We start from the raw sequence: 22,583 nt of genomic DNA, 5'->3' as shown, positions 1-22,583 counted from the left end.
CCCACTCCCACCCCCCGCCAAATAATCTCCAGAGGTAGTGGTTTGAAACTGCTAATAAACAATTCCCTTTAGCCTGATAATACAACAGGCACTCATAAAATAGTTTCTATGACACAATTATGACTTATTTCTAAGTCTGATCTTATGTTAAGAATTTTGATCACTGCTATTTTCCAGATCAGTAGTGTTAACATTTTATAATTAAAAAAATTTTTTCAGCCATAAATGATCCTATAGCAACTAGTAAGTCTGCTTTTGTCATGCCTTCGGGGTCCAAAAATGTCTCATAACAGAATATTTTCATTACCTTTTAAGGATAAATATAACGTTTAAGAGTCATTGTAATTTTTATTTTAAAATGCTGTGGGGATTTTTAAAAAATGACATCACATGTTTGGCTAAGGTTTTATTTTCTTCAGCACAGTATGAACTCAAAATTGGGAACCAGCACTGCTCTAGTGAAAATCTCAGCAATCTGAAGAGCTTCAGGGCCATTTGTTTAATCTAGCTCTGCTTCAACACCATCATATCACAGATGACACTGAAGTTACGAAATGCCTAAGTTCTGGGGTCAGACAGATCTGAGTTCTCACCACAGCTACTGCCACTTACAGCTTTGCCTACTTAGGCAAGTCTCCTTAGCCCTTAAACCTCGTTTCCCAACGTTGAAGATGGGATTAATACCTATACCTCATTGGACTGTTATAATGGTACTAGAGGCTCGGTGCACCGGCACCGGTGGGGTCCCTAGGCCTGCCCCGAGGGGATCGGCCGAAATCGGCTCTCCGACATCCCCCGAGGAGTCCTGGATTGCAAGAGGGTGGTTCTCGGGTAACACACCCCGCAAACGGGCTCCCTCCTCTCTGGTTCCTGGTGCATCACCCAAGAACTGCAGCTGCCAAGTCACCGCAGCTCGGCAGCTCCTGCGTTGAGTGTCTTGCCCACTGGTGGTCATTGTGCATCATAGCTACCAGCCTGTCAGCCGGTCGGCAGTCGCTTAGGCTTTTTGGTACAGTGCCTGGCACATAGTGTCAATTATTATTAAGTGTTTCATTAGTTTTTCTTCTTCCATTGTAGGTAATACATACTTGAAGAAAAGTTGGAAAATTACAAAGAAATTAATATTTTTAAAATTACCCTAAACCCCTGTAACTTTTAGGACTACTAGCCTCAGATTTGAAGATTCCCCAGATAATTGTTTTTGATAGATACAAATTGCTTTCTAAAAGGTCTACTGATTGATACTTCCATAAAACAGGTATGAACGACTGCACTCATTGGTGTACATTCAAAAATGGTTCATCTTTAATTTTTAGGTACTTATTCTCAGAAGCACTGAAGAACGAAGGATGGTTCCCAACCTCAAAATGTTCACGGAGAGTACCGAATAAGACACTGGAGATTCTCCTGTGGCCTCCTGTCCCCAAGAGGCTACTTGGAAGTATCTGGTCTACGGAGATATACGGAGCAGCCCCTGGGCCGCGCGCTTGGCTGGAATTTCTCCTTTGCTCAGACAGAGCAGAATCATCTCAGTTAACCCATGAAAGGTTTGAAGATGTCTCCTAACTTCTGGGTCAATCTTCAGTTATGCAAAGTGGGCTATTTGTGAGGCATTTGAAATAATCTACTATAACTCCTTTAATGTAATTTCCAGATTTTCTCCTAAAGATTTCTCTGCCTCTAGATTTTCAAGCCTTAAAAGGGCTAACCCAGGTGAAACTTCACTTGTGTGCACAAAACTGGAAGCTTCATGTAAACATTTGAGTGTGTATACATAAATATGCATAGGGATGTGTACATATGTATTACGTGAAAATTAAGTATGGTACATATGACATGTGATTGCTGAACCAATTAAACTCATACACAGAAGTAGAATGTTAGATCTGAAAGGGACCTTGTAGATCATCTCTAACCCAACCTTTTTTAGTCAGAAGAAGAAATAAGGCTCAAAGAATATAAGTATCCAGTTCCCAGTGCTACAACAGTCAAATTCTGGACCCAGATCAGCTTCCCCATAGCGCCTTTTTCACGGCGCTGCAGTCCTTTTCTATCAAGACTTGATTTTCTATCTAGTAATGAAACACTACCCCATAAATCAGTTGTACCAAAACAGGCACTAGCACCGTTTCCAAGGCAAAGCACCTTTTATTTGCATTTCGCTTCAAATATAAAGAGGCCTCAAGGTAGTAGTAACTCTGCTGATGCCACCCATTCCTTTTACAAAGAAGAAACTGTGGTTCACAGAAGTTATGTGTCCCCAGGCTTTGGGGACAGATAGGTTCTTCATTTCCTAAGTGTATGACTTTGGTCAAAACACCCAACTCTCTGTATCCCAGTATGAAGATTAATAATATGGCATAACATCTAAACTCCCAAGGTTGGTGGAAGAATTACACTTAGCGCAATACCGGGCACAAAGCGAACTCTCCGTAATAAAAGGTTATTACTGTTATTATAAACCATTATAGTAAATAATGTCATATGCTTGGCAAACACAGAACTAGAACTCCACCTGCCTCCCAGGTCTTGGTCCTTTCAGCAACACCAATTTCGGGCATTTGACGATAATCTGGGGTGATGAACAGACGGGGCTATACCTGAACAGCCAAGAGCAGCCACGAACTACAAGCGAGGCGTCACCTAGAGCGCAAGGTCACCCGGCGAATCGAAATTCCAAGGGAGCCCTTTCGTCGGTCGCCGGGAAGGCACAGAGATCCAGAAGGCGGAGCGGCTCCCGCCGCCGAAGACCAGGCGAGGCTGCGGTCCTTCCCCCAGGGGCGCCGAGGCCCAGACTGTGCTACCCCGGCCTGCTGCGGCCTTCAGCGGGGGCTGGTTAGGGCCTAAGGTCCAGGGACATGAGGCCGGCAACCACAGCCCGGCAGTAAGGTGTGGCTCCGCGCCGCCGGCACTGCCGGCACCGATCTTCCAGAAAAGAGCCAAACTCCGCCGGGGCCAGGAAGCTTCCGGTGTCCCCGACGTGACGTAGCAGCAGCGCGCGCGATCCTCACATGCTATTGGTCACTTCTTCCGTCCAATGGGCGGAGCGGTACCCGACACCACTGAGCAGCCGGCAAGCTCTAGCACTGTCTCCTTGGGCAGTTCAGCCATCTCCATGGTGACCAGTCCCGGGTCACCCATTTGGCTTCCAAGCCCGCCGTTGCGTCATTGTTAGGCGCCGGAAGCGATCGTTCCTGCGCCGGGGCGTGGTGGCTTACACCCGGTCGGGGCCGGCGTCCTCGAAGTTAGACCGACCCGGGTCGGTTTCGGCCGGTGGGGGCCCCTATCAGGCCCCAGAACTATGGCGGTGTTTCACGACGAGGTGGAAATCGAGGACTTCCAATATGACGAGGACCTGGAGACGTATTTCTACCCCTGCCCTTGTGGCGATAACTTCTGCATCACTAAGGTAACCTGAGGTCCCCCGGCCGCTCCCTAGAGCAGGCGCGTTTCGCTCTACGGATTCTTCCGCCGCCCCGTAGCCCACGTGGCTCTTGTTATTCACGCCCTTTTTATCCAGTGTATGGATGCCCCCAAATTTGATAGTCTCAGCTGTCAGTGGGCATTTCCTTCTGGCCTTTAGTCAAGCCTAGTGGGGGAGGGGAGGGGCTGGATGGCGGGGAGCATCAGACTTTTCGCCATCCCCCCCACTTAGCATCCCTCTTCGGGTTCACCTTCCTGGGATATTGCTTTGCAGGAAGGGACGCGTTTTGTCTTCCCAGAGATTTTGAGACGACTGAACCTTAACCAACCTTCCGGAGTATTTCCCCGGGTGACGCGGCCAGGGAAAATTGGGGTTGGCATTTCTCTGGGAAAGCCTCTTTGACCCTCACCTACCTGGTGGGGGAGGCAAGTCACGAAGGAGCTTGCCCCTAGGGGTAGGAGGGTTTGGGAGGAGTTTGCAAAGGGAAGGCGATGCTGATCATACAGTGTTTGATTTTGTTGTAGGAAGATTTGGAGAACGGGGAAGACGTGGCGACGTGTCCGAGCTGCTCTCTCATTATAAAAGTGATTTATGACAAAGTAAGGGGTCACACTTTAAGAGGTGGGGGAGGAGGGGAGGGTTGTGGTGCAAGAACCTTGAGCAGCCTGTCTGTAATGTGTACGTGCAGGAGAATGTTTTCTAACAGTGTGTTAGGTAAATGCTATGTTTTTTAAAACCAATTTTAAAAACCATTAGTAAACAGCCGTATCGTAAATTAAAGTCTTAAAAGCTCAAATGTTCCTCCTTTGATTGCAATGTATAAATACAGATGTAACCCGCCCTTCTTCCCCTTCTCCCGAGCATTATCTCAATTCGTTGAGGTTCTGCCTCCCAGCATATGTCGACAGTTTGACTCAAATAAACTCACAAAAATTCTTTACAGGTTTCAGTGTGTTTTTTTTGTTAACAATAAGTAATTAAAATTGTTCAGAAGCACCTAGATTTATTTTGAAGGGAACAATTGTGTAGTATTTCTTACTTGGCTTAGATAAAACTCTATATTATATTGTTTGAGATATAATCATAGTTCCAATTTTACAATTTCATTTTAGTCTTCAGTTGTCCTTTTGTTTTTCCTCCAAGGACATTGAAAATAGAAAACTAAATAAATGTTATTACTGCCCATCCCAACTTTTGGTCAGTACTTTGAACAAAATCTTAAACTTAACATACTTTTTTCTTTTTAAGATATAATTGACATGTAACAGCTTGACATTTTTAAGGATGACCTCTAACAAGATTATAGGGAAGGTGGGAACAAGGCACTTTGCCTCATGAGAAAAGCAGGCTATAATTAGAAGTTTATGGATTATTCTTGTATTAAAATGTGTTCTGGAACAAAAAGAACAGGGTAAGTGAGATCAGGAGTGCTGGTATGACATCCTGGCAGGCCTTATTGAGCAGAGATTGAACGTGGTAAGGGAGTGAGCTCTGTACACATTAGGGTTAAGAGCGGTTGGCAAAGGGAATGTTCAGTGAAGAAGTCCCAAGGCAGAAACATGTTTGGTTTTATCAAGAACAGCAAGGAGGCCAGTGTGACCAGAGCAGAGTAAATGAGGGTGGGACTTGTCCAAGATGAATTAGTGCAGTGGGGCCGATCACAGAGGTGTTGTGGGACACTCAAAGGCAGCGGTTCTCAACCTGTGGGTCGAGACCCCTTTGGGGGTCGAATGACCCTTTCACAGGGGTCGCCTAAGACCATCGGAAAACACATATATAATTACATATCGTTTTTGTGATTAATCACTATGCTTTAATTATGTTCAATTTGTAACAATGAAATTGGGGTCACCACAACATGAGGAACTGTATTAAAGGGTCGTGGCATTAGGAAGGTTGAGAACCACTGCTCTAAGGACTTTGGCTTTTCCTATGAGTGATAGAGGGAACCAATGGAGGATTTTAGAACAAAGGAATGCCATGAACCAACTCAAGTTTTAAAACATGTTCCGGCTGCTTAGTTCAGAGTAGACTACATAGGAGCAAGGATAGAGACAGGAAAACCAGGTCGGAGGCTGTTAGACTAATCAAAGGAGGGGATGTTTCCCTGGGCCCAAGCTGCAGCAATGGAGGTAGTGGGAGTGGTTGGATTCTGGATACATTTTAAAGGGTAAGGATTTTTTGTTCTGTTAATTCTCACCTGAGGATATTTTTCCCATTGCCTTTCAGAGAGAGGAAAGGAGGGAAGAGGAGAGAGAGAAAGAGAAACATCAATGTGATAGGGACACATCAACTGGTTGCCTCCTGCACACGCCCCAACCTGGGAGAGGGGAGGGAACCCACAACCCTTCAGTGCTCAGGCTAATGCTCTAACCCTTGAGCAACACTGGCCAGGGCAAGGATCAATTCCTTACTGACTGGATATAGGATATAAGAGGAGTCAAGAATGATTTCAACATTTGTGGCCTTCAGAACAGGTTTAGGGGCAGGAGTTGGACATACTATGTTTGAGAGGTCTGTTTTTCATCCAAGTAGAGCTGGCCAGAAGGCAGTTGGATATATAAGTATGGAGTTCAAAGAGTGATTAATTGGCGCTATAAATTTGAGAGTTATCAGCATATAGCCTTTTAGTTGGGAGAAGTAATAATTTTGAAGAAAACAGACATTTGAATAGCCAAATATTGAAGTGGAGAACTTTTAGTGTAAGTACTAATTAATACAAAAACTTAAAAGGTGTGGCAATGTCTTTATAAATGGGATTTCTGAGAGGTGAGTGCTCTGTAGTGAAGATAAGCATGTTTGTTTACAAGATAAGGTATTTTATATTAAATATGAATTCATGACTAAAAACGGATTCAGTTCTAAGCTTATAAACCTGGTGCTGACATTGACTCTTTGAACAAAGATGAAGTGATGGAAAAACTTAGAGCTGGATTGATTCTGTAACAAGATGAAAATTTACTGTTGATGCATTTGTGACACACTCAGTGGTTAAGGTAATTTTCTGTTTGTTCTTAGGAGCAGTTTATGTGTGGAGAAACAGTCCCAGCCCCTTCCACCAACAAAGAATTAGTTAAATGCTAAACAAGGACTTCCGGGATCCAAATCCCGAACATTCAGGAATGAGCCAAGCTGGAAAAATCAAAGGCAAAGTTCCTGGCTTCCTCGTGGGACAACTGCTTTGTAGTTTGCTGCTGTGGATTCTTTCCATTGGAGTTCATCTCCAATTAAAGAAGCAAGCAACTGCTTTGTAGTTTGCTGCTGTGGATTCTTTCCATCGGCTCCGAGTTCATCTCCAATTAAAGAAGCAAATCCATGACATGACATACCTGGATTTCATGCTTAGAACTTTGAATTGGAAAAAGTGTTCTTTATTTTCCACATGAATTTAAAGGAAGATCATTTCAAGTCAGTGCTTTCATTCCCTCAGTCTTGTTATTTTTATCTTATACCTAATTTATTATCTGATAACATCATCTACCTCAAAGTCATTAGGATTCCTTCTTTTAAAACAGGATTTTATTTTTTTAATTGGTTATTAGGATTAGTAAAATTAGGCCTTTTTGAAATTGACATCAGGTTTGGTATTCTCACTTAAGAAAATGAGTTGCCTTGTCAGTACTACTGTGATGTTCCCACTCCAAACCAGTCTTCTGGGTCCGGCCATTAACAGAATGTTCCTGTTCTGTTAGGCACGTCTTTTCCATTGTACTTCATGCTCTGAGTTCTGGTCATGGTATTATAGAGATAACATAATAAGCTCACAGTTTTTTTTCCAGAGCTAAAAGTTAGTGAGAGAGAAAGAAAAGTCAAAAAGTGAAATAGTCAGAATATGGAGTTTCCTTGTCAGTGTTCTGCTTGTTCCTTGAAAATCGGGACAAGACAAAAAGGAAAACAGTCCAGGAAGTGAAATTGGCAACAGAATGACGGGAGAAAAACAAGGCAGCTCAGTAAATTAAATGCTTGAATGTTGTCGCCAGATCAGAGCAAATAATATTTCTGTATCTGGGTTCTTGTTTGTTTGTTACTTGTAGACATGGTTAATACAAGTGCATTCTAGATGGGGGTTAATGTCAAGCCTTCATGGCTGGCGGCAGAACGTTTAGCATTCCCGCAGAATCAAGTCACTACTTCTAAAGGTAGAGCTTTTACAACTCTTATAGTTGCTGAGGAAGAACTTGAAAATGAGATGCCTATTCTCAATAAGTATGCCCCTAAGAGCACATCTAATAAGCCTCTACACGTTGCAACCAAACCAAACATTCACTCTGACAGAGAAATGTTGCCCTGGAGAAAAAGAAATATGCAGAGATAGGCTCTCAGTCTTCCTTCGCTGCAGTGCTGAGAGTGGCAAGAAATTAGAATCACATGCAAATTCAGAAATTCTCTTTATATACACAATTTTGCTGTGTGTATAAAGTTTAAAAAAAAACAAACACAAAAAACCAAACACTGATGTCTGGCAGATTGTGTGGGGAATGGCTCCTACAAGTAAAGAGAAAAATCCCTGCCAGAATGTAAACATTGTATTATTGGTTGATAAACATGCTACACACACTCATTGGGATTTAGAACAAGTGAGTGGCCTTTTTATTTTTCTTTGCCAGCCAGCAGCATGGCCATGTGTAGCCATTAGCTGAGACATAAAATAAGTTACCAGAACTGTGTGCCGGGAGTACTTGGTACATTACATGAGGCATTATGTGGCATATTCTTGATGTGATGAGAAATCTCATTGCTGTGTGGGACGCGGGTGCCCCAGACGTCATCCACATTTGCTTTGGAATCAGTGGTGGCTCAGATGAACAGAGCAGGTGCTGACTTGATTAGAAATGAGCTGCAAACAACAACAAACTGCCCATATGCAAATGTTGATGGCTTTGTAGATACCAATGATGTTAGCTCCCTCGGTTCATGATGAATTTCAAATAAGAACAGGGACCCTTGATACAGGTCTGTGAGCACAGAAGAGCAGGGGGGAAAGTGGCCCAAGTTCAAGTGTTTCAGAAGAAAAGCGTAAATGGTTATCAGTGATCAATGATAAGCTGCAATCATGGGGATGATTTTGTTTCCAAAGCAACCGAGTCAATAAATTTGTTAACTGCAATACAACACATCAGGATTTAATTTAAATTTCTGTAAAGCAGAGAGTAAAACCAGGGTCTTTCAGATGTGACTAGAGTTCTGTGTGATATATGTGCCTTACTTAATTCAGCAGACCTTTCTGGAGCACCTCTGAGAAATCTGTAATTCAGCTTCTGTCTTACTAGCTTTGTAATCTTTGGCAAGGCCAGTGGATTCTTTATCTGCATACTTAGGAGACTGAATCAGGTGAGTTTTAAACAGTCACTTCAGGCTTCGTAACTTGCAGGAGCTGAAATGGTCATTGAAACCTTTATAAACTCAAAACTGTCTAAAACATGAATTATAAGAAAGAGGCTTCATTCTTCAGTAACTTGATGTTACTGTACTTCTGAGTTTGAAAATTGTAAAGTCAACTGTGTAAATGATTATGCATATCCTTTACACATTCAGAATCATTTTCTTAGAAAGCCCTCAACATTTTTATAACTATATATTAATTTATTATCAGAATAAATGTATTGGCATGCTCAATAAAGTCAGATATTTCAAATCTATTTGTTTTCATGTGGGTATTCTTCCACTAAATACCAACATTTTGTAGTTGATGTAATGCTATATGAGGTGGGAATTTTTAACCTGCTTTGGGGCATTGTAAGTAGGTTTCTGCTATGAACAGTGGAGTTTTTCAATAGGAAAGAAATTGCCACTGTTTCTACAGTCTGGTCACATGGGTTTGGGCTTTGGAATTTTACTGTTATTTGAAAAAAATAGACACAGTTTTGAATCAAGGCAAAGGTGACATTGTTAGGTGAGTAATTCAGTTTATTGCTGGGGGGAAAAAAGCTTATTTAAGCCTGATGATAATTCTTGCAATGGTTTCAAAGCCTAGCCCTGGTCCATTTGAATCTCAATTTCTCCACTGTAATCTTCGACAAGTTACTTAAGTCTTTTTGTATTTCTATGTCCTGGTCTGTGAAATACAGACCATATTGGTTCCTCTTTCCTAGGGTTGCTCTGTGGACTCACTCATTTAGCAAGTGTTTGCAGAGTGCCTGTTGTCTGCTAGGCACCAGATGAAGACGAGCAGGGTTTCTGTCATCATGGAGCTTACTGCAACTAGAAGAGGAAATACCAGGTAAGGTTACAGGCTGGTTAGGGCCTGGAAGGAAACAAACCAGGTGATGTATTGGTAACTGCGGCAGGTGCCTTTGTAAAGGGTAGACAGAAGGTGTTTCCGGCTGGCGCTTTTTCTGAGACAGGATGAGAATGACAGCTTTGTGAAAATAATTAAATGAGGTAATGACTATAAGAAACAGCATAATGCCTGTCACGTGCAGAAAAAGATCATTATAATTTCAAAAGGAACTCAACATTGCTTTGAGCATTGACAGCATTCTTAGAATAAGTATGAGAAGTGTGAGTTATTGAACAGTCGCCACACCTTACTGAGTATTTTGCGGGGGTTTAATAAGCCCTCTAGATCAGCAGCCGCCAACCTTTCGGACCACCACTGCTGGTCGTCTGACCACCACTGCTCCAAAGGTTTCCTTAAACCAGTGTTCGCCAATCTGTTGAGCCTCATGGACCACCGGTTGGCGACTGCTGCTCTAGGTGATTCTGATGCAGCTGTAGTTCGAGAACCACTGGCCTAGAACTGGTTTTCAAACTTGGCAACACATTGGAATCACCTAGGGTGCTTTAAAACGCTAGCTACCCCAGAGAGAGTCTGATTGGCCTGGGTGCTGCGTGGGCATCAGGATTTTAAAAGAATCTCCCTGGTGATTGTAATGTGCAGTCAAAGCTGAGAACCACTAGGCTACGAAAGCAGAAAATTCTTAATCGCAAAGTAAAAAGACTCAATTTTCTTCAAGTGGGCACACCTGCTTTGCATGGGGAACAGTGTGTGGGCTCAGTTGGCTGCACACTTTGTGTTCAGTCATGCAGTCGGCCTTTAAGTGACCAGAGAACTGGGCTAATGAACACAGTGGGAGAGCCCCAATATGGGCAGCCTCTGGGCTACGCCCCCTATTGAAACAGGCAGTCACACTAACAACACATGCTGACTGTTAATTACACACCTTACAAAAGTGACAGCTTCTGCAGGTGTAAGTAATTAGGGTTTCTTTAACTCCATTCGAGGATGCCTGCCATTCCCTACTTCCCATAGAACAAATTACTCATGATTACGTATTTGACTGGGAAACCATTTTCCAAATTCTTTCTTGTTAAGGGTTTAAAACAAAGGACATATGAAAAAGAAATCAGAGTTAAAAATACTATTTCCAGCTCACAGAATGCATACAATGGGGTTGGGGAGTAAGGAGGCAGCAGAATCTCCCACCTTTCTTTATAGACTTGCAGAAGAGTCCTAGAACTCAGGGGGGAAAAAAACACAATTCCTAATAGAATTCAGGATTAATATTGGTCTAATTCTAGGAAAGCATGTTAGCATTTTTCTTTTTAAAAAAAAATACATTTTTTATTGATTTCAGAGAGGAAGGGAGAGAGAGAGAGAGAGAAACATCAATGATGAAAGAGAATCATTAATCGGCTGCCTCCGGCATACCGCACACAGGATGAAGCCCACAACCTGGGCATGTGCCCTGACTGGGAATTGAACTGTGACCTTCTGGTTCATGGGTTGATGCTCAACCACTGAGCAACACCAGCTGGGTGCATGTTCGCATTTTTCAAAAGAAAAATGGTCACCCCTCAAATTAGGGAAGAAAAGTCACTAACCAGCCTTCCCCAAGCGCTGGTGCTGGGGGAACAAGTTTGAGCTGGCAGGGAAAGCTGAGAGGCACATCCAGCTGCTGGAGGGGAAGCCAGGGAGGGGCTAGGAAGAAGTCTGGGGAGGTCATTGCTTCTATGTTGCTATTACCTCTGAGCTCACAGCCAAGCATTTGGTGATGAGTGGGGGTTGCTGTTGGTCAATAGGACTGGCAGACAGGAAGGAGAGCTGACTTGCAGCAGGAAAGTGGACAAGGTAACCACCCACACCAGCTGTCTTACCACCTCTAACCTCAGTGATCTTCAGAGTCTCAGCTGCTGCTTCCCTTCTGCCTTCCAAATTTTGCACAAATCTCTCTTTTTGAGCCAACTGCAACCCAGAACCATGTAGGAAGAGAATGCTGGGAAACATTGTTCCAGCTTAGCCACGTTGATGCAGCACAAAAATACCAGAGTTATTGATAGTGAAACACCTCCAAACCCACCTAAGGATTTTGGTTAGAAGCCCCAGCAAATTTAATCTTTGTACAACCTGGCAAACCTGTTATAACACCTGCTTCCTGAGCAAGGACAAACGCTGGGAAACTGGCCTGGCCTCCAGTGCAGAGCGCAGAGGCACAGGTGGGCCCATTGGGCTGTAGCCAAAGAAGGCAGCTACATTGGAACTAGATGGCAAATGAAGGGCATTGGCTGGACCAAGAGGTTCAATATGAAGTGGCTCTCAATTAGGGGTGAATGTCTAGTAAGTGGCACTGCTTCAGACCAGGAGGGTCAATACTAGGGACTGAGGTGGACAAGCAGTGCCTCTCTGAGACCTGACAATGGCAGCAGGACCCAGTCACTAGGCAAAGGTTTAGGGCCAGACTTCAGTCTTAGAGGGGAACTGAGTTCTTGGGTAGGGTCAAAGGATGGACCTTTGGACAAAGATTAATGCCAAGGTTGAGGGTGGGGAAGGGGGGAAAACACACCCTTCATGGGCACCTTCTGTGATTCAGGCTCTTTACATGAGAGCAGCACAGGCCACCCAGAGTCACCCCAAAGGGGACTGGGTCCAAGTCTGCAATCCCCAGTGGAAGAACTTGAACTATTACTATAGCTAGCAGGTATCTCTGAACTATTGATTGGTAATGATGACAAGAGTGAACGAGCGTGGATGGGGAATTGGGCCAGTTAATGAGATTGAATGAGATAAAGAACCAAAGCAGAAGAATGTTTGCACATAGTGAGGGCTCAATGAACAATAATTTAATCTTGCTCCATCAGAAATGCCTCAAGATTATGGTATGGAGAACTTGCCTGAATTTAAATGGACTCAGCCATATGTGTCAGAATCCAGTCCAGAGAAGAAGAACCGTAAGTGATAGACAATGAAGGATTTGTTTTAAAGGATTAATCTTTGCATCATTGTGGGAGCCAGTGGTGGCCTTAAGGCAAGGCTGTTATTCCTACATCTGATCTTGAGCCTAAAGTAGCTCTAGGGCAGCCGAACTGATAGTTGGGAAAGAAAGCTTGGTGTATGAATGAGAGAAAATGCAAACTAGAACCTACATCTGTCTCTCGCCTCCTCCTTGATGTTGTGTGTGATGTCCAGGGGAAGAGGGTGCCCTCCCCTTGGAGTTGTATAAATAAGTATTTGGCCCAGAACAAGGCAAGCTAGCGGATCAACCACAACGTGCTTAAGCACCCAGTTTCTAGTGCCCTGCTCCAACCTTCAGAGCATAAAAATACCTGCGGCTTTGCTTCTGTCTTCTGAATCGCACAAAATTTCTCTGGTGGTCAAAGCTACCCCAGAACCACTCAGGGAAAGGGATTCTGGAAAATGTTCTGTAGTCCGAGCTTAGCTAAATTGTCACCAAAGCACGGGTGGGACACACTATATTTGTTCTAAAACACGGGAAGTGATAATAGCATGACATCATTTAGATCACACTAATGCTGATATTCTTATCCCCGGGTTAACTGAAACCCAGTCTCTGCCAATGTGTCAACCAGGTAGTGTTGCATTACTAACTACCCGGAAATTTAAAAACAGTAGTTATTTAAAAATGCTCTTATGTGTCTGTGGGTTTGGCTGGGTGGCTCTAAATTGCAGTCCTCAGACCAGGGGACTAGCCAGAACAGAGGTGCAAGAATCAATTCCCACTGTGCATGCACATGTCAAGTCTTTGCTTGCATCACTCCATTGGCCAAAACAAGTCATGAGGCCCAACCCAAAGTCAAAGGCGTATGGAAGTGGAGGGAGGAAAGGGGTGAATGTTTCTGAAAAGTAATCTTACCACCTCCGTCATTAAATGGCACACTTGGAATCTCAACCTAACACTTGTGATTCCAAACCCCCTTTTTCCCCTTGTGTGGCAGTGTTTGAATAACAGAAAACCTTCCCAAATGATAAAAATGGGAGCAGTTGAAACATTAAAACAAATCAGCCACCCTCATTTTGCTGGCCAAGCATCAGACATTAGCCCCGTGGGGTTAATTTTTGTACATTTGCTTTTTGAGATGAGTAAGGCTTCGGCTATGTTTTTCACATTCAAATTCAGAACCACACAACTCTAGTAATAATAGGTTCATATTTCCAAAGTCTGTCAAAAACACCCACTTGAAGATATTTATTAGCTCTAATTATAGAGAGAAATGGGGCAAGATGCTCATACGGTGTCATTAAAAGTGAGATGTGATGCCCATAGGAACTTTGACTACCCACCTTACTGCATGTCTGTTTCCAGGTTGCTGGAACTTCGTGATGATTCATTTTGAGTGTTTTTATGGCAATGCTCTAATACATTTCAGTGGCATCCAACAGTGTGTAGCTAGACTATTCCAAATCAGGTGAGCAGCTCTCACTCCAGGTCTGATGTGGTCTGCATGGCCATATCTGGAACTTTGAACTTTGGACCTTGAACAAGTCTGCCAAATATAGCTTATATGTTCCTAGCAAAATGTGGCCTACTCGGGATTTGCCCATCTGCTTGGCTCAGCACTCTCTACACCATGCTGTGTTGGGGTGGGGGGGAAGGGGGGACCAGAAAAGTTAGACGTGAAGGAGGACATTCTGCTTGGAAAATTATAAAGATTACTAATAGTTAACCCAAAGATGGATAAGCAGTGTCATTCAATCAGCAAATATGGTCCAAGAATATTTTGTTTATGCGAGCTGGGCCTGATCCCTGTGGAAGGGAGGATTTTAAAATATAGGATTATATTACAGAGAATCTATAAGAACAGGATGGATTTTTTAAAAATCAATAAGTGACCCAAATGTGTGTGTTGGCAGTTTAATGACTGGCAACTTGGTTCTCTTTGCCAAACATACCCCTTATTCATCATTAATTTTAAGGAATTACTGCGTGGACATAACGAGGCAGAAGGAGCACCTGACCTCGGCCAGATGGCTCTGGGATTTGTGCCTTGCACACGTGCTCCTGCACCATCTGTGGGCTCAGTGGGTCAGGGCCCCCGGCGAAGAGGCCAAGGATGGAACTGGTCACTCTCCAGGCTTTGGTCTCTCACCTGTAAAGCAGGAGGGTTTGAAGAAATCATTCTGAAGGTCTCTCTCAGCTCCTTTCTGATGTGCCTTTGAGCAGGCAAATGACTATTCCTGTTCTCCGATGAAGTTGTTCTGCCTGGCCTGCCTGAAGGGGCAACCCAGAGATGCCAGGGAGGTGAAGGAGGAGAAAGGACCCCTCTCTCTAGAATGATTGTGAACTGACAGCGCCGGGCCTGTAGGGGGAGCCAGAGCACCACTAGGCAGACTGTTGGCAGCCCCCGCGCAAGACAGCTTGCAGAAGGGCATATGCTGCCAAAACCTCTCTGGGCCTCTGTGTCCTCTTTCCCAAGGGGGCAGCCTACTTAAAGTGAGTGTCCGGAGAGTTGACGAGCGCAGGAGAGGAAAGTGGGAGGTAGATGCCTCCTCCTCAAAGAAACTATTATTTTACCCTACTGTCCCTTCTGAAAGCCCACCAACATTATTCCCCCAAACCACCTCTTTTTTGACAGAACTTTAATGTCAATTTCCCCTCTCTGCTGTGGGCTCAATCCCCAGGGTGGGTTGTGCAGGAGGCAGCCAATCAATGATTCTCTCTCTCCCTCTCCCTTCCTCTCTGAAATCAATAAAAATATATTTAAAAAAAGAAAGAAAGAAAAGCTCTCCTGTGACGCGTGCAGCCAGCAGCAGGGTCTGCAATATGTGCAATGCCTGTCACTCTCCGCCCTGACAGCCAGGCTCCGTGTGGTTTAAGGAAGGTTATCTGAGCTGTCACCACTATGCACGGTCACCCTCAAACAAATGACAGGAAATGGATCGGGGAGCCCTGTCAGTTTCCTTGCTCCTGGCATCCCTCCAAGGTCCAACCAAGAGAATTTCGACTTCACCTGAGTGACTAAGGAGGTAGAGAAAATCTACTTAAATGTCTCCAGACACACTGAGAAGGAGCATCTGAAAGACAGAAGAGCCCTATCGGTCTGTGCCTATTCTGCCCCTTGCACTCATGAGCTGAATGTTGCTTAGAGCTATGCAGCTGGGCTAACAAGGGCACCTGTCACTCTTATGTGGGCACGGAGCCTGCATCATAGGAAGCCTGAGAAAGAAAAAGGCACCATTAGGCTTGGCGCCCGCACCTCAGCTGTGGAGTCCCTCCTTACTTAACCCTCAGTTTCACAGACACCAACATCAGACAAGGTCACTCTTGCAAATGAAGCCTGCAGGGTGGGCTGGAGAGAGTTAATGCCCCCAGGAGTAGCTCTCAACTAGTGAGGGAGGAGAGCTGCTGCCCCCCAGACAAACAGATCTGGAACATGTTCTTTTTAAAAATATATATATTTTTTTATTGATTTTAAAGAGGAAGGGAGAGGGAGAGAGAGATAAAAACATCAATGATGAGAAAGAATCATTGATCGGCTGCCTCCTGCACGCCCCCTACTGGGGATCGAGCCGGCAACCCGGGCATGTCCCCCTGACTGGAATCGAACCTGGGACCCTTTAGTCCACAGGCCGATGCTTTATCCCCTGAGCCAAACCAGCTAGGGCTGGAACATGTTCTGTAGGCACCTGAGTAGGGTGCCCACACAGCCCCTGATGCCTTGGCACTGTCCAAGCCCCAGGCTCAGACCCAGTGCAGGGAAGGAGCTCTGCGTTCCCCAGCCCTTAGCATGCAGGTGGCTCAAAATGTAAGTGTCATTCACTTTGGGGACTGGATTCATTCCGGCTGCAGTATAAAGACCACACACCTCATTGAATCCATTCCTCCCAGATTTTAATTAATGTCCTCACCGTGCCCCCACCTCCTGGTTTGCTTCGAAACCCACAGGCTCTGGGTAGAATGCAGAGCCTTCTGTGTGGGAGGTGGGGCTTACTCCCTGCCCTCTGCACTGCTAGCTTCCATGGCTCTCGCTCCAGGGACTGGGAAAGTTTCCCCCTTAGTCTCCTTATGTAATGAATTGTTCAGCGTCCATTTCTAGGCAACTCACTCTGACTTACCCAATTTGGGTCTATGCATCATTTTTTAAATATATGCTTCTGCTTTTGCAAAAAAAAAAGTTTGTTTTGATCTCAATGAACTAGACTTGTACATTCTTTTAAAAAATGATTTTTAACTTATTGAGAATTCTCCTTCCCTAGTCTAAAAACTCTGGAAGAAGGAAAAGTGACCAGGTCCTCCTAAATTTGACCTCAAATAAGAGCTGTGACGTGTCTGAATTTAAAGTCTGTAACTTTTCTTGCTTTCATTCTACTTGACTTCAGGCCAAAAAATGTTATCACTTTAGTTCAAGTTCAAGAAGCATGTTTTATGTATCTAACAAGTGTCAATACTGTGCTGGGGACTCTGGGTGGGAAGATGTGTAGAATTTGTTTCGTCTAGTGGAGGAGACGCGTGTGTGATCATTTTCATCCAGAGTGGTCCATGCGCAGCGGACCTACATACACAGACACCAGAAGAGGGACGCTTAGGCCAACCTGGGCGTTCGGGGAAGACTCTGCAGAGATGACACATGAACTAAGTCCAGTGTGATAGTGAAAGGAGAAAAAGGCATTCTGGGCCGCGAGAACAGCATGGCAAAAGCAGAGGCCATAAAAAGAGTGTTGTTTTAGGGAGTAGGTATTTAGAGATGTGCAATGAGTGGCAGCAAGTGAATCCAGAGGGTGAAGGCCAGGCCAGGACGGACCTTGTAGGCAGGCTGTGTGCGGGAGCCGGGGCATCATTCTGAAGGTGATGGGGAGCGTGGAAGGGATTCTGGAAGGGGAGCCCTTTAGCCAGATCCCTTGGGCTCTGATTGTAGATTGAAGGTGCTTGAATGAATGAACCTGAGGTTCAAGGAGGAGTCAAGGCTAGGAATTATCGGGAAATAGGTGGGTTATTGTTTCACAAATACGTATTTTAAGGGTCACTGATGCTGGGCATGTTCCCATAGCAATTTTAGAAAAATAATTGTTTACAAATTTAGGCCTATTTTGTGTCCCACTTGGAAAATGTATCAAAAGACATACTCGTTGGCTTTCTTGGAATTGTTTTTGAAATATCTTTGCCTTCCCAGAAACTGGAGTGCACATATCCAACTCTGTCTGAGTCTGTGCTGACATAATGCAGTGAAGATGATATTTTGCAATTTTATGGTTCATGGGTGACTCATCAAGGTCATCCAAGCTAAGACCTCAGGAAACACTTGGGACAAGGACCTAGAAATGTCCTTGGTATATCATAGGTGTTCAATAAATGTTTATAGGTGTGTTGTGTTTTTTTTTTATTAATTTGGAAAGCGGCCCTCAGAGTCTAGGATTCGCTCTAGAAAGAGCATTATCATCTGGGTTGCTATTAGTAAGCTTATCATTCAGGAACTTGACTTTGAGCTTTGCAGGCCTCCTCCAGTCCAGCTTGAAATTTAGAATTTGTCACTCTTCCAGCTCAGCTCTCCCGGGTATCAGCCAGATTCTGTCACCTTCTGTGGTTACTGACCGGACTAAGAGGGGGAGGATTAGAACCAAGAGGTTGGAGGATTTTGTTTTAAGCATCTTCCCTATGGGAAAGCCTTGAGAAAATCCAGAGGCCCCTTGACACTGTCATGCAATGGCTTCTCCCGCTTATGGGAAGCAGATGGGGTTAACAGGCTGCAACTGTTGTTTTAAGCAAAATTCCCAAGCAACTTCCTATATCAGATACTCCCATATGACATACAATAAAGGAAGAAAAACCATTCTAGATCCCATGGGAAGTTCCCCCCCTCTCACTTTTAGAAACCATGCTTACTAGCTTTTTCACAGAAATAAAGGAAAAAGAATTTTATTGGATGGTGTTTTGGGGTCACATCTTTTCCCAGAAGGTGCATAATAAAAGAGGTCAAAACTCCTTTGCTTCTTAGAATGTCTGACCAACGCTGGGGGTAGTGGGTGAGATCCAGATGGCAGGCATTCTATACCTTGCCTGTACCCCAAACTGAGTAAACGGAGCTGGTTCTGGGGCAGTGGAAGATTCCTACCTTTGAGCAGAGGGCGGGAGCTGATTGGATAACATCTGGGAGTTGTTAGCGTGGGAATTTATAAGTCTCTGTCTCAGGGTCCTGCCATTGTCATCTCATAATATTAAAAAAAAAAAAAAAGCAGCAGAGCCCAGGCTTGCCTGAGAGAGGAGTCATCTCCGTATACAGACACTTATTGGCCATCCCTCAGTCAGCCTCCCATGTTCTTGGCTCACAGAACCCCCAGTGTGTTCATCCCTCTCCCCATTTGCTAGGGTATCTTTCTAGACATTTTCCCAGCTTCCCTTGCTGCTAAAGATGACCATGTAACACAGTTCCGGCCAATGAGACAGTAGGGGAAGTTGCTGGGGGGCTTCAGGAACAAAGCATGCTTTCTCAATAAAGACAGAGATGTCTGAGCAGAGCTTCCTTCTGCTGCCTCCCTTCCTATTTGGGATCCTGTGGCAATGATGTGACGCTTGGTGCTGTGATGGCCATCTTGCACCCAGGAAGAGACAGGTACCAGAATCAGAGCTTACAGGGATGATGGCTGGAAGGTTAAAAAGAGCCCGGTTATGGATGATGTCTGAGCTGTTGCACCAAACATGGAGCTACCTAGCTGTGAAGAGGGCATGTGAGAGAGCTAAAGATCAGTGTTTCCTCTGCCTCTGGGAGTCGGCTATTCTGTTGTTTGCACCTAAACTCATCTGAACTGATGCATCTAATATTGGCAGATCCTAAAACAATGAGCCCTTGTTTTCCCTCATTCTTGTTAGGAAGGTCACTGTCTCACTTCATTTCTTTCACTCACAAACACCAGGAGGCAATAACATGTGGAGATTAAAAGTAAAGGCCTTAGACCCAGATGGACCTGTGTTTGTGATCCAGTCACATCCCGTTCTCATTGTATGGCCTTGGGAAAATTGCTTTAGGTAGGTAAGCTTCACTTTTCTCAACTGTAGAATGGAATAATGCAATGAGGATAATATTGGTACCTACTTGATTGGCCTATTGTGAAGAAAAGGAGAAATAATGTAAGTGAAGGGCTCAACGCTTGTGCTTGTTATTACTTTTCTTTCTGTCGATGGGTACACATGTTTGTTCATACAGGTCTTATTGTCTATTGCCCAGTTAGTGTCCAAAGCGTTTTTCAACTTGATTTTTCACCAGCTCTTGAAATGTCATTCATCTGTATCTCAAATCCTGTTTTTTTTTCTCCTTCATGATAGAATCCATGGAATGAAGCATCCAGCCCTGTGGTAGGTGATAAGGGGAAACAAGGAAGTATGGGTCATGAATCTTGGCTTTGAAAAAAAAAGCCTGTTTCTTAGTTTGGAATATAATTCCATCATAAGCCATGTTAAATACAATGTAGGACAAGGGTCATCTTAAGGCAACCTGTGTCACGTTTCTATCTGGATCACACCTGTTAGGCTAGGGCCAGCTGGGTAAGGAGGCTATGCAAGGAAGTGGCAGATGGGCTGGAGGAGGGTGCTGGAGGCCTGGTCAACTGGGAGGCCGTTGCCCAAACCAATCTGTGAGGGGATGTCATTGTCAGGGACTCTACTACCAGTCAAACCAACTCACCACCTAGAGCTTTGTACAAGGGGAGTAGTCAAGGATATTCTCAAAGAGTGGACTGGGAAGGAAAATAACATTCCCAGTGAACAGTAAGAACAGGAGCTTCGACGGATTGAGCATCTGCCCAATGTTGGGGAAAATAAGATCTCTCAAAATAAAAGTCGATAGGCCTCAACTGTGGCTTCCACCTGGGTACTCAGAGCTAGGGAGCTGCTTGTCCCTGGTGTATGGTGAAGGCTCACTCTACAATGACAAGTGGGGTCAGCAGTGTGGAGAGTAGAGCAACAGGATGCAAAGTGGAGATGGGGTTGGACAGCTTTGGCACTGTCCCTGAGTGTGGGGAGGAGAAGTGCCTCCGGCTATCGTTTTATTTGGAGCCAGCCTCAGACATACCAATACTGACACTTGAAGGGCATGATTGGGCTGGCAGCCTCAAAGATAGACTGTACCAGGCAGGAGGCACCTCTCGCTTTGGCCTCCAAACATGTTTTATGGGCTCATGTTGGCTTAAGCACACAAGAGTGAGGTCTGCTGGCCTGGTACAGCCCTGGCCTCAAGCTATGCCGTTGGAAGTCTCTCTACTTGGCTTGACTCTTACTGTTTATACTTTGGAATCTGGCTAAATTGAAAGCCAGGGATCAGGGTTTATATAAATACACAGAAGTTGTTGCTCTTGCCACACGCAAGAGCCTATATCAGATTGTCCTCATATCCCAACTGTAAAAGAATTGTGTGGAGGGAGTGTGTGCATTGGCCTTTGTGTCTTCACCACAACAACATAAAAACTAGGATGTCACATTTCATCTCTTAGTGCAATTTAGTCCCATAGGCTTGGCTAAAATGCTGAGAGTTACTCTACTAGTTAGCAGCCGCCCTTCCATGTTGTTCTTATTGTAGCCTGTGGTCTCATTAAGAAAACCTTTTCTGCTCAACCTTTATTAACAGTGAAGGCCTGTGGATTCTGTGTCTCCAAAATAAAAAGGCTATGGGCTACAGTGTCAACATTTTACATTTTGATTTTTTAAATGATTTATTTTTTGTTTATTCCTATTTCTTTCTTAAAAGGATTAGAATGTGCTTACAATGAGAACATTATTATAATATATTATATACAGGGTGTCCCCAAAATATGTATGCACACTTTAACAGCTGATAGCTCAATTTTGAAAATAAAATGTACTTTAATAAACACTGCCTTTATAATTATTCAAAATGTTTATATACTTTTTGGGGACACCCTATATATTATATTATATTATATATATATTGGTTCCCTCTTTTGTTTTTCTTTGCTTTTTGTTATTTATATTAAAGAAACAGTTTTTTCTATTTTTTCAAGCTTAAAGTTTCTTTGGTAATACTGTTCTGTTTGTTTTTAAAGAATCTGTAATATTTATCTCTTTCTGCAGTTGGGCCAAATATTCTAGTCCAGGAAGTAGCAAACTATGGCTGTGGGACAAATCTGGCCAGCCACCTGGTTTTGTAAATAAAGTTTTATTGCAACACTGCTGTGCTCATTTGTTTATTATTGTCCATGACTGCCTTTGTGTTATAAGGGTAGAGTTGAGTTGCTGTGACAGAAACTGTAGGGCCACAAAGCCAAAAATATTTTACTATGTAGTCCTTTATAGAAAATGTTTACTGACCTCTACTCTAGTTCATAGTCAGTATAATTCTAAAATATTATCTCACCCAAGTGAATTTATCCTGATTGGCACTGTGTGATGGTGTGTAGCAAGATGCATTCTCAAGCCAGCTCCTTCTATGAATGATTAGAACTAAATCCCACAGTAAACTCTGGAAATGGTGTGGAACATGCACCTCAGAGTTATCCTACCAGAGAAATGAGAGAGCTGAGGTATTTTTACACCAACTCTTGTCAGTCATTGATTGAAGGCTGCTCCTGCAGGTGACTTTCAAGGCACGTCTGGCCTGCCCACATCTTAAAGCAGCCTTCTTTGGCTATGGGAAAAATCCTCAGACAAAGAAATGTAGATACTGACAGCTGGAAAGGAAGTTCTCTAGGAGCCACTAAAGCTTTAAGACCAGAGCGGGTGGGCTGGCGAGAACACTGTGTCACACACAGACTCTGGCGTTGAAGGGTGAATTTGAAATCCCTTTCTAAATTGTCCTTTAACTTTACCGTAGGATTTAAGTTAAGGATTAATAGAATCATATTTTGGGCTTTGGCAGGATTTGTTTTCTAATCATCTCATCTCATGTTTGGCTCTTAGATGTGTCTATTTTCAGGTCCTAACCCATCTCCAGAGGGTTCCCTGTATCTGCCTCTATGTGTATCCTCAATATAGGGCCA

The 22,583-nt window shown here is 43.9% G+C and overlaps 2 protein-coding genes and 1 long non-coding RNA gene across 11 annotated transcripts in view; 2 read left to right on the top strand and 1 right to left on the bottom strand.

The window, feature by feature from the left end:
• The window catches only part of OXNAD1 (oxidoreductase NAD-binding domain containing 1), a 33,357-nt gene extending 30,375 nt beyond the window's left edge, over positions 1 to 2,982 (bottom strand). For 2 of the 6 annotated variants that reach the window (XM_014537557.1, XM_014537556.1), the window contains exon 1: positions 2,601 to 2,982. The gene's annotated coding sequence lies outside the window, so the exon portion shown is untranslated. The other 4 variants (XM_005863627.2, XM_005863626.2, XM_014537560.1 and 1 more) reach the window with 3 other exon arrangements.
• Positions 2,983 to 3,041: 59 nt separating this feature from the next.
• On the top strand, positions 3,042 to 6,659 carry DPH3 (diphthamide biosynthesis 3). 2 transcript variants are annotated; one of them, XM_005863624.2, is made up of 3 exons: positions 3,161 to 3,409; positions 3,949 to 4,023; positions 6,443 to 6,657. In XM_005863624.2, the coding sequence occupies exons 1-3, from the start codon at positions 3,302 to 3,304 to the stop codon at positions 6,506 to 6,508; spliced, it is 249 nt and encodes an 82-aa protein (XP_005863686.1). In that variant the 5' UTR covers positions 3,161 to 3,301; the 3' UTR covers positions 6,509 to 6,657. The 2 variants fall into 2 exon arrangements, with proteins under 2 accessions (XP_005863687.1, XP_005863686.1); XM_005863625.2 differs by lacking the exon at positions 3,949 to 4,023 and having other exon boundaries at positions 3,042 to 3,409; positions 6,443 to 6,659.
• An 11-nt stretch (positions 6,660 to 6,670) lies between these two features.
• LOC106725657 lies at positions 6,671 to 21,768 on the top strand. Of its 3 annotated transcripts, none has more exons than XR_001361587.1 (5): positions 6,671 to 6,832; positions 9,517 to 9,644; positions 19,509 to 19,620; positions 19,918 to 19,947; positions 21,679 to 21,768. It is a non-coding gene; the product is annotated as an uncharacterized LOC106725657 (long non-coding RNA). The 3 variants fall into 3 exon arrangements; XR_001361585.1 differs by lacking the exon at positions 19,509 to 19,620 and adding an exon at positions 12,503 to 12,592; XR_001361586.1 differs by lacking the exon at positions 19,509 to 19,620.
• Positions 21,769 to 22,583: the final 815 nt, after the last annotated feature.

This window comes from Myotis brandtii, unplaced genomic scaffold, assembly GCF_000412655.1.
Source record: "Myotis brandtii unplaced genomic scaffold, ASM41265v1 scaffold18, whole genome shotgun sequence".
In the NCBI taxonomy this organism is placed as follows: domain Eukaryota; kingdom Metazoa; phylum Chordata; class Mammalia; order Chiroptera; family Vespertilionidae; genus Myotis; species Myotis brandtii.
The sequence above is the reverse complement of the archived record's forward strand: the minus strand, read 5'-3'. Positions and strand labels throughout refer to the sequence as shown.

What these genes read in the sequence shown, in the direction of transcription:
- DPH3 (XM_005863624.2), top strand. Translation starts at nt 3,302, where the DNA reads ATGGCGGTGTTTCACGACGAGGTGGAAATCGAGGACTTCCAATATGAC. An exon ending in ATAACTTCTGCATCACTAAG is followed by an intron (nt 3,410 to 3,948) that starts GTAACCTGAGGT and finishes ATTTTGTTGTAG; the next exon opens with GAAGATTTGGAGAACGGGGA. An exon ending in TAAAAGTGATTTATGACAAA is followed by an intron (nt 4,024 to 6,442) that starts GTAAGGGGTCAC and finishes GTTTGTTCTTAG; the next exon opens with GAGCAGTTTATGTGTGGAGA.